Raw genomic sequence first — 11,835 nt, 5'->3', positions numbered from 1 at the left:
CAAAACTCACACACATGCTCACAGCCAATCACCCGGCAGGAAGTGTCACACAAACCGCCCTATCCTCTCCCCCCGTTCTCCTTCCAGGCCCTCCCCAACAAGGTTCCGGCCACTTTCGAATCGCAATGATCGCCGGAAGCAGTAGTCTTCCGGTCCGAACTTTTATAATTTTGCACGTTTCCTGAACTACGCCTCCCAAGAAGCCTCCCGGCAGAAGGAGACTGTGTCACCTGACTAAAATTCTGGCGAGGCAATGGCGGCGCCCATGCTTCGCTGGGGTTGTGTTGGGAGATGTTGGGCTTTAGCTTGTGTTGACCGAGGTTCTCGCCACCGAAGATGGGCTCCGAATGGCTTCACGCTCAGCGGCAGGAGAGGACAGAACTCAATGGCTCCGCAGCCAGTAATCACAGCCCAGAAGCCGAGGAAAGGGTACACTGTTTTATCCCATTACGGCGCAGCTGAGAGTGTGGTGAAATTGCGGGACTGGGGAGATGGTGGCCACTACAGTCGAGCTTGTCTATAGTTGCGGTGAGCGGGAAGGGATTAGGCTATATATTGGAGCCTTGAAATGTAGAAGAAAACACAAAACAGGTCCTCTGTTAGCCCCGCCCACACATACAAATCGCTGTTTTCATATCGACCACCATATCAGAGGACTGTGCGATGTAAAATTGCAAGTGGTTTAGTGAATACAAGGCTGCACAGATAGAAGAGTAGATTCAGTCACCTTACTATTAGCAACAGGGTCGGTAACACTTGAAGATGCATCCTATTTGTTGTTATGTGCCGTGGAGTCAGACCCGGCTCATAGTGACCCCTCTTTGGGTTCACTACGAAAGTAGATTGCCCCATCTTCCTTCCGGGGAGTGGCTGGGGGGGTTTGAACCGCCAACCTTCTGGTTAGCATTTAAGTGCCTTAGGCACTACACTACCAGAACATCCTATTTAGCTGACATTATTTTGTGCTACTTGACTGCTAACCAGAAGGCTGGCGGTTCAAATCCACCAGCCACTCCTCGGAAGGAAGGTTGGGCAATCTACTTCCGTGGTGATACTGCCTCGGAAACCCAAGGAGGGGTCGCTTTGAGTCGGTTCCGACTCCACGGCACATAACACCACCAACAACAACATGGGCTATCAATGTTGTAAAAATAGAAAGGGAACATTTAAGTATCAGTTCTGGGTGTAAAAGCAAAACTGAAGCCCAGTTGCATATATTCCGACTCATTGATCCTTCAGGACAGAGTACAAGTGCCCACATAGGATTTCCAAGCTGGTGGTGTAGTGCCTAAGGCATTTGACTACTAACCAGACTGCTAACTCTCCAGCCACTCTGGGGCAAGGAAGACTGGACAATCTACTTCCATAAAGATTTACCACCTCAGAAACTCAAAGGGGGTTACTATGAGTCGGAATCAATAACAATTTGGTTTGGTTTTTTAGTAATCTTTACAGAAGCAGACTACTACATTTTTCTCCAGAGGAGTGGATGTTTGCCAGAACTGTCGTTTGGCACCTGAGTGTTTTAAGCACTGGGCCACTAGGCCTCTATTAAGCTCTGAATAAACTCCCAAACAAACAAACTGCTGTCAAGTCGATTCAAATGGAAGAGATTTTTCCCTCTTAGGTAGAAGCTTTTGCTTGTTTTGCTAGGTATCCTCTGAACAACTGTTTATGCTTCACTATATAAGACAAATGTTTTAAGTACGGAAACGTAAGACACGTTTCTAACATATTGTTTATCCTTTGAGATAATTAGGGGAAATGTCTGAAGCATTTGGTTTCTATTGGGCAATCTACTTCCATAGTGATACCACCTCAGAAAACCAAGGAGGGGTCACTATCAGTCGGATCCGACTTGATGGCAGTGAGTTTGGTGTTTTGGTTCTGGTTTTCATAAATTAGATCATCTCACTGTGAATGGAGAATACATTTTCTCTCATGCAGTGCAACTGTGTGAAAATACTTCAGTAATAGCTTCAGTCAATGCAGAATTTCTGATGAACTCTTAGTTTACTTCCCCTCAGTTAAAGATTTTCCACATCAGAAAAAGAAGGAATTCACCTTTTTGCAGTACTTTATACATGTAGAGTCTCATGTGTTGAAATGATTAGAACAAAACTCAATAGATGTAAACAAAAGTCTAGATAGTACAGAATGTTGCTTGTGAGAAGAACATGGAAGGGATAGACAAAAATAGTGTGTGTGAATAATCTGGGGATCACTCAGCATACATGAGTTCCAGAGAGAATAAGCACACTTACAACAACCTAACGAGACCTGTGTATGGAATGAATGGTGTGGACTCAACAGAGTAGAAGTGGCCAGATAAAAGAGATTATTGTAGCATTCAGCAGCTCCTTAGATTTGATAAAAGAGACCTGCTGGCACAAGGATTAAGTGGTTGGATGCTAAGTGATAGGTCTGTTGTTCAAATCTCGCAGCTGCTCCATGGGAGAAAGATGTGGCAATCAGCTTCTATGAAGATTTGTTGTTGTTATGTGCCTTTGAGTCAGACTTGACTCATAGCGACCCCTACTTGGGTTTCCGAGGTAGTATCACTACGGAAGTGTCATCTTCCTTCCGAGGAGTGGCTGGTGGGTTTGAACCACCAGCCTTCTGATTAGCAGTCAAGTGCCTTAGGCACTACACTACCAGAGCTACAGCCTTGCAAACCATGGGGGCAATTTTTTGTCCTGTAGGGTTGCTATGAGTAGGAATTGACTTGACAGCAGTGGGTTGGCTAAGATTTGATGGCAGTCAAACCAGAACAAACACATAGGAACCTGAAATTAGATCTTCCAAAAACCAAACTCACTGCCATCAAGTCAGTTGTGACTCATAGTGATCCCCTTTGGGTTTCCAAAGCTGTAAATCTTGATAGAAGCAGACAGTCTCATCTTCCATGGAGTGGCTAGTGGGTTCAAACCACTGACCTTTTGCTTAGTAGTCAACTGCCTTAACCACTATACCACTAGAACTCCTTGAAATTAGATCTTGTTGTTGTTGTTGTTGTTGTTTGCCATCAGGAATTGAAAATTACTTTGAGGACTAAGAAAGCACCACATCCCATGTTTAATGTTCGAACCACTGACCTTTTGCTTAGTAGCCAAGTGCCTTAACCACTGTACCTCCAGAACTCCTTGAAATTAGATCTTATGAATTGAAAATTATTTTGAGGACTAAAAAAGCACCACATCCCATGTTTTAATGCTTTTTTCTAGGCATATAACTCTCAGGAAGAATATCATTTTGTAGTGGTATAGTATATCCGAGGAGCTCTGGTGACGTCGTGCCTAAAGCATTTGACTGCTAACCAGAGGGCTGGTGGTTTGAACCTACCAGCCACTCCTGGAAGAAAGATTGGGCAATCTACTTCCATAGTGATACCTCCTCAGAAACCCAAGGAGGGGTTGCTATGAGTTAGATATGACTCGATAGTAGTGAGTTTGGTTTTTTGATTTTGTATTATATCTGAGTCATTCAGTAATTGTATTTGCAAGCTGTTGTTATAAAATGTACTCATAGCATGATAGAGAATTTCCTTTTTTTTAATAATGAGAGCTGAAGTTATTTCTTTACCATTATTCCTCTAAATGTAAAATCTTGATGTTTATGTTACTTTTGAATAATGCTCACAGCATCAGTTTGGTTCACTTACCCACCCACTGCTATTGAATTGATTCTGACTCATAGCAACCCTGGGAGCTCTGATGGTGTAGTGTAGTGCCTAAGGCATTTGACTGCTAACCAGAAGGTTGGTGGTTCAAACCCACCAGCCACTCCTCAGAAGGATGGTCAGGCAATACACTACCATGGAGATACTGCCTTGGAAACCTAAGGAGTTGAACTTATTAAATGGCAGTGAGTTTGGCTTTTATTTTTTTCATAGCAACCCTATAGGGCAGGGTAGAACTGCCCCATAGGATTTCTAAGCCTGTAAATCTTTCCAGAAGCAAACTGCCTCATCTTTCTCCTGTAGAGCAGCTGGTGGGTTCGAACTGCCAACCTTTTGGTTAGCAGGCAATTGTTTTTTAACAACGGAGTTCTTTCTTCATTTACCAAGTAGTTAATTGGTAAGGGACAGGTAATTTAGAAAATGCTACTTTTTACTGAAGTCGGCTGAGCACCTATCACCTGATACCCATTTCTGAATTGTTTTAAGATGCCAAACTGTTACATTTTCATATCACCTTTCTGTTTGTAATATGAACTCTCCTAACACCAAGTTAGAAATTTATTTTATTTTGCTAGTCTTGTTGCAAGGTGTTCATTAATTGTTTTTTATTTAATCACCAGTAAAATAGAATACATTTTTAAAAGTAAGGTTATAAAATTTTAATAAGTTAAAAACACAAGTAGGAAATTAATAGATGGTCTTTAGGCTTATAGAAAGTCATTCATAACTACTACTTAACCAACCATGTATCTTTCTTTCTCCTTAGTGAACATGAATGGGCAGCTGTGGTAGGTTTGGAAATTCATGTACAGATTTCTTCCAACTCTAAACTCTTCTCTGGGTCTCACGTCCACTTTGCAGCACCTCCAAATTCTTTGGTTTCTTTTTTTGATGCATCTCTGCCTGGAACTTTGCCGGTAAGGCTTTTTATTTAATCCTGTTTTCATTAATAAAATGTCTGTATTTGCTTGAACACAGATAATGATTTTCTTGTGTTAATAATCCTTAAGAAGTACTTCTTTAGGGAATTTTGGATGTAGTGGGATAGTCTACATTTCTAAAGACCTGTCTCTGTAATTCTAAGTCTAAAAGTCATCCATTAAGTTCTCGTCCTTGGTCAGGCAGGCAGTGGCAGCAGTGTTCTAGCAGTCAGCCATGGCCAAGATTAAGGCTCAGGACCTGCGCAGCAAGAAGGAAGAGCTGCTGAAACAGCTGGACAATCTGAAGGTGGAACTGTCCCTGCTGGGCATCACTAGAGTGACAGGTGGTGTGGCATCCAAGCTGTCCAAAATCCAACTTGTCTGTAAATCCATTGCCCAAGTTCTCACCGTTATTGACCAGATTCACAAGGAAAACCTCAGGGCAAGAAGTACAAACCCCTGGATCCGTAGCCTAAGAAAATGAGTGCCATGTGCCACAGGTTCAACAAGCATGAGGAGAATCTGAAGACCAAGAAGCTGCAGTGGAAGGAGCAGCTGTACCTGCTGTGGAAATATGTAGTCAAGGCCTGAGCATCTCACATCCCTAAAATACAAACCGTCTGGGAGGAAGAAAGGTCATCCATTAATTCATACTTTTTTTTCACTTGTTTCACAAACATTTTAGAGTACCTACTAAATACCAGACACTGCTATTGTGGTGCAGTGAATTGCATAATATGGCCCTTCTAGCCTCTAGCCTTAGTCTTCCATTTTGTGATATATTATAAATCCTAGCCTCTGTGCCTGTGGTTATGGTCCCATTTTGGAGTGAGTTGTCTGTTGCATTGATGAGGCAGAATTAGGGTGGGATGTATCTTGAGCCCTGCCTTGCTGGAGGGTGTAACTCAAGTCACCCCCTTTAGTTTCCTTGAGGGTGAATGTTATGGCAAAGTTGCCCTCTTGCTTTGGATCCTGCATTTGGTTTGTCAATATCTCCCCCCAGTTCTTGGGACTTGAGACAGTAGCCAGTTGTTGGACCTGCCAGTTTGAGTTTCATCAGCTCCTGCAACCATGTGGGTGAGGAGAATTCTCCAGACTGATGCCTGACCTATGGATTTGGGACTTGCCAGGTTCCACCACTGCATGAGCCATTTCCTTGGCAGTTTGTGAGTTTTGTGAGATGTTACAGTGAAATACAGAACCCTAAGATTCGAGGGAGAATACTGAGGGGAGGAAGAGGAATTGATGTTAAAGATGTTGGAATGTGGTACAGCAGTTTGAAGAACTTGGACATTTGGGACATCTTTAACTTTCACATCATAGGGAACAGCCTTGTGCTCATCCTTCTAAAGCAAATTATTCAAGCCGGTATAACCTAGAACATAAAAATGAATGAAGTTCCTTGCCTTTGAATAAGTCACAGACTAGTGAGGATGATAAGTCTTATGAACAAATACAGTACAGTGTGCTTACTCCTGTGAAGTTAATATGCTTAGGATGGTTTTGAAACCTACAGGAAGGACTTTTAATTCTGTAGAGGGAAGGAACATTGTGGGAAATTGGAGTGGAAACTGTGGATGGCTAAGGATGCTTTGCTGGAGGAGATAGAGTTTGAACTAGCTGAGTAACTTTAAAAAAAAAAAAAAAAACCCAAATTCAATGCCATTGAGTTGATTCCCACTCATAGTGACCCCTCCTTGGGTTTCCAAGGTGGTATCTCTCTGGAATTAGATTGCCAAGTCTTCCTTCCAAGTCTCTAAGTAACTGAGTAGGAGTTAAATGGGCAGATAAATAAAAGAGGAGGAGGAGTCTAGCCAAACGAAGCATTTGTTTAAAATTAGATATGCACTCAATTCTTGTTATTTGGGGTAGTTAAACTCTGTAAAGTCACTTGTTGTTGTTGTTGTTATGTGCCATCAAGTCAGACCCGACTCATAGCAACCCCTCCTTGGGTTTCTGAGGCAGTATCACTATGGAAGTAGATTACCCCATCTTCTTTCCAAGGAGTGGCTGGTGGGTTTGAACTGCCAGCCTTCTGGTTAGCAGTCAAGTGCCTTAGGCACTATGCTACCAGTGACTAGGAACATGGAATTTGCAAATACTGAGCCATTGCTTGTAGAGGAACTATAGAGTTAGGTTTCTACAAGCTTCTGATCCCAAAATTTTCATCAACTGTCCAATATATAACATTGTTTTATGTGTGTTCCTCTTTAAACGCAGTTTATTTGATATATATGCTTGATTCATTAACATTGAAGTCACGGCCAATAGCATTATAACTCACACTTGAACAAATCTTATTTAATGTATACCTTTTTTCCATAGGGGTTATCACAGTCTTCCTGCACTTAGGAACACTGTTGTGTAGCATGTTGGCTTTGTGCTTGGGAACCATTTTAAATGGTAATGTAACAACAAAAATGTGAAAACCATGGCATTGAATAGACTGTGAGGTGGACATTTGAGACAAGAAAGCAGACCATTGCCTTGTTCTATCTCACATGGGACCGTGCATGGCAGACACCTCAGATTTTTCACTGTACTGCGCATGTCTGTGAATGACTGTGAAAGCATAGTGAATGCTAAAACCAAAACCAAACTCACTGCCGTTGAGTCGGATCCAACTCATAGTGACCCCTCCTTGGGTTTCCGAGGCGGTAGCACTACAGAAGTAGATTCCCTAATCTTCCTTCTGAGGAGTGGCTGGTGGGTTTGAACTGCCAGCCTTCTGGTTACCAGTCAAATGCCTGAGGCACTACGCCACCAGAGTTCCTATAGTGAATACTGAGTAAGTAAATTTGCAAATATGGAATTGTGAATAATGAGGATAGGCTGTAATTGGCTATTTATTAACCCCAATATTGACATTATTCCTGCCATCCTTGTCTCCAAAATTCAGCCACATACATAAAAATTGTTGTTGTTTGCCATCAAGTTGGACCCGATTCATAGTGACCGCTCCTTGGGTTTCCAAGGAGGTATCACTACAGAAGTAGATTGCCTAACCTTCTTTCTGAGGAGTGGCTGGGGGGTTTGAACTGCCAGCCTTCTGGTTAGCAGGCAAGTGCCTTAGTCACTATGCTACCAGAGCTCCTTTATATAAAAATAGATGCTAAAAATCTTGCTAATGGGTACATTGGACCCGGTGGTTCTCTGGGTTTAAGTGAAAATGAGTAATGCTTTTAGCTTGTTGACTTTTGTGGTTGACTTTTGTCTCCATGATTAGTCACTTCTTAATTTTCAATAAACATATCATTATTGACCTTAACATTGTAATATCATATGTGATATATGCTGCTTTCCTTGATTAGACTCCATAGATAGAAAAAGCACAAGTATAGGTCTGGGCCTATAGATCTAGTGTCTGCTAGGTATGGGGTTTCCTGGGCCATTCTTGAAGGGAATATATATATATGATGGTTGTGGGAATGAGAGTTGGGGGAGTGGATTGTCAGGAATGAATTCTGTAGTCTCCAACATTTTAGTATAAGTGAGAGGTGATTAAACTGAGCACTGGCAGACCTGCAGGGGCAGAGGTGTACTTTCCTAATGTCATTGTTCCCAGAGTAGAAGATTATGGGCAGCATCTTCCGTGTTATACCTGGGGCACTGGTTCTACTGAGGCAGCATCTCTGTCTTGGAAATTTTTCCATACTGTGTTCTTTTTCATGGAGGATTCCCATCCCTGCAAAGTATATGTAGTGTCACTGTCTTAGTTTCTTAGTTGCTTCTCTAACAGAAATACTACAAGTGGTGGCTTTAATGAACAGAAATTTATTTTTTCACAGTTTAGGAGGCTAGAAATCTGAATTCAGGGCACTACCTCTAGGGGAAGGCTCCGTTGGCTTTTGAGGAAAATCCCTGTCTCAGCTATCTAGCTGGGTGTCTTTGGAGTTCCTTGGCTTGTGAACTGGTCTGCCTCTGTCATCTTCAGATAGTGTAGATCTTCCCCTGTGTCTGCATTTTTCTGTACCTGATCTGTTCTTTATACAGGCAGGTCCCAGGTTATGAATGCCCAATTTATGTATAACCCGTAGTTACGAACCAACCCCTGTTAAGTCCTATTATATTAAAAATTTGAGGAATGTACAGTGATTCATGATAACACATGGGCAATACTTTGTGAGCTCCATCAAACATTATTATTGTTATTAATACTGTATTATTATGTTAAAGATGTTTTAGTATATCTAGAAGTGTTTCTTTAATGTTTTTCATGCACCGAGAGGTACACGATATACTACTATATGCTAGAACAAATATTTGACTAACTGACATTAAATATGAACCATACCTAACTGTTTTGGCTTACCTACAAATTTGACTTAAAGACAGATTTAGGAATGGAACTCTTTGGTAATCTGGGGACTGCCTGTATCTCAAAAAAAAACCTGTAGTCCTTACAGAAACAATAGAAGACAGACACACAGTAATCCCTCACAGAAAACCAGACACTATGGGAGAGAGAGCCAATAGATCTGTTGTCTCAGGACCATAGTACTGGGGGACACCAGACTCAATTGGCACAACAAAATACATAAAAGCTTCACATCCTACATTGGTGAGTAGCAATTGGGATCTTAAAAGCTTTCAAGCAGCCATCTAAGTAAGATGCAGCTAACGGTCTCCTAGCATTGGAAATGAAGAAGAACACACAAAAAAAGGGCATTTGGAAGCAGTTAGCCATAGGACACAATGACCCTCGAGACCAGAAGAACTAGATGGTGCCCAGGTCCCAATGCCAGCCACTCAGGAAAGGATCAAATCTGAAGATCCTAGATAGAGTGGGAGGGAAAACGTGGAACAAAATCCAAAAACTCAATAATGACCAGAATTACTGGTCAGATGAAATCTGGTGAGACTCCCAATACTATGGCCCTGAAATACATTCTGCGCCTAGAATAAAATGCACCCCCAGGGGCGGGCTCTCAGCCCAATAGTTAACAAGATGTACACACAGACCAATCAACCCAGGATGACTCACCCACATCCTCTATGGTAATATATCCCTTAGAGCAATAGACCATGGGACACCAGAGGACCAACATTCAAATTGACGAAATGCAGGACAAACAGGAGTGCGTAAATATGAGGGGCACAGGGGGAGGGTTACAGGGTAGGGAGGGAAGGAGACTGGGTTAGGGTTGGACATGGTGAATGGGGAATGAAACTAAATGTACGCTTTATGTTGAATGTAAAACAAGCTCTTAAAATAATAATAATAATAAAATGATTGGCCTAAAACACACGGTAAACTGATAGGGCCTCATTAACATAACAAATCCCAAATGGGATTACATCCACAGGTATGTTGTTGTTGTTAGGTGCCCTCCAGTTGGCTCTGATTCATTGTGGCCCTAAGTACAGCGGAATGAAATACTGCCTGGTCCTGCATCATCCTCATAGCCCTTGCTACACTTGAACCCATCATTGCAGCCACTGTGCCAATGCATCTCCTTGAGGGTCTTCCCCTTTTCTGCTGACCCTCTACTTTACCAAGCGTGATATCCTTCTCCAGGGACTGATCCCTTCTGACAGTATGGTCAAAATAGGTGAGACGAAGTCCAGCCATACTCACTCCTGGGAACATTGTGGCTGTACTTTTTCCAATACAGATTTGTTTGTTCTTCTGGCAGTCCATGTTATTTTCAAGATTCTAAATCAAAACCACAACTCAAACGCATCAGTTCTTCTATCTTCCTTATTCATTGTCCAACTTTCACATGCAGACGAGGCTTTTGAAAATACCATGGCTTGGGTCAGGAGGACCTTAATTTTCAAAATGACATCTTTGCTCTTTAACACTTTAGAGGTTTTTTGCAGCAGATTTGCCCAGTGCAATATGTCATCTGATTTCTTGACCCCTGCTTCCGTGGGTGTTGATTGTGGATTCAAGTAAAATGAAATCCCTAACAACTTCAGTATTTTCTCCATTTATCATAATGTTGCTTACTAGTCCAGTTGTGAGGATATTTGTTTTCTTTATGTTGAAGTAATCCATACTGAAGCTGTAGTCTTTGATCATCACCAGTATGTGCTTTAAGTCATCTTCACTTTCAGCAAGCAAGATTGTGTCCTCTGCATATTGCAGGTATTAATGAGTCTTCCTTCAATCCTGATGCCACATTCTTTTTCAGATTCTGTCTTCACAGAGTATTTACTCAGCATACATATTGAGTAAGTATGGGGAAAGGATACAACTCTGACATATACCTTTCCTGATTTTAAACTAGTCAGCATCCTCTTGTTCTGTTTGAACAACTGCCTCTTGGTCTATGTAAAGATTCCTCATGGACACAATTAATTGTGCTGGAATTCCTGTTCTTCATAATGTTATCCATAATTTGTTATGATCCACATAGTCGAATACCTTTGCATAGTCGATAAAACACAGATAAGCATCTTTCTCATGTTCTTTGCTTTCAACCAAGATCCATCTGACAGCACCAGTGCCCTCTTCTCAGTCTGGCTTGAATTTCTGACAGTTCCCTGTCAATATATTGCTGCAACCATTTTCAAATTATCTTCAGCAAAATTTTACTTACATGTGATATTAACGATATTGTTCAATAATTTCCATTCTGTTGGATCATCCTTCTTTGGAATGGGTACAGTTATGGATCTCTTCTAGTCAGTTGGCCAGGTAGCTGTCTTCTGCATTTCTTGGCATAGATGAATGAGCACTTCTAGTGCTGCATCTATTTGTTGAAACATCTTGATTGAATAATTTCTTTTCGAATGATCAGCATGAGGCTGGTCCCTATGAGGCAGAGGTTAAAGATGTCCCAAATGTCCAACTTTACCAAACTGCTGTGCTACTCCATCATTTCTGACATAAACTCCTCCTCCTCCCCTCAGTACTCTCCCTCCTGTCTTAGGTTCTGTATTTTACTATAATGTCTAACAGAACTCATGACTCCTAAGGAAACGGTTCATGTGGTGGAGACTGGCAGGCTGGCAAGTCACAATTCTGTTGGTAGGTCTGGAGGATTCCCCCAACTCATGTGGTTGCAGTGGCTGGGGAACCCAAATCAGGGGGTCAGGTGACCGGCTGCTGTCTCAGGTCCAGGGGTGAGATGATGACTGTGGTATAGTAAATTACTTTGTGTGGCTTTTCAACCCATAAGTCTTTGTAAACTCCAAGGTGGGATTTGCTATGAGCAACTGAGGAGCTCCTGATTGCTGAAGGTGTCCACCTGGAGTATTTCTGTTGGGAGTGGCACAAAACAATGTTCT

At 41.9% G+C, this 11,835-nt stretch overlaps 1 protein-coding gene and 1 pseudogene across 1 annotated transcript in view; both read left to right on the top strand.

The window, feature by feature from the left end:
* Positions 1-253: 253 nt before the first annotated feature.
* GATB (glutamyl-tRNA amidotransferase subunit B) overlaps positions 254-11,835 on the top strand; it is a 126,326-nt gene continuing 114,744 nt past the window's right edge. Inside the window, exons 1-2 of the mRNA XM_007958239.2 lie at positions 254-429; positions 4,446-4,596. Of these exons, the coding sequence (XP_007956430.1) occupies positions 254-429; positions 4,446-4,596 (327 nt within the window). The remainder of the gene's footprint in view (positions 430-4,445; positions 4,597-11,835) is intronic.
* On the top strand, positions 4,835-5,190 carry LOC103212235 (annotated as a pseudogene).

This window comes from Orycteropus afer, unplaced genomic scaffold (genome assembly GCF_000298275.1).
Source record: "Orycteropus afer afer isolate SDZICR_OR568_19922 unplaced genomic scaffold, OryAfe1.0 scaffold00889, whole genome shotgun sequence".
NCBI classification, from domain to species: Eukaryota; Metazoa; Chordata; class Mammalia; order Tubulidentata; family Orycteropodidae; genus Orycteropus; species Orycteropus afer.
Note: the sequence above shows the minus strand (reverse complement) of the source record. Positions and strands in the feature narration are given on the sequence as shown.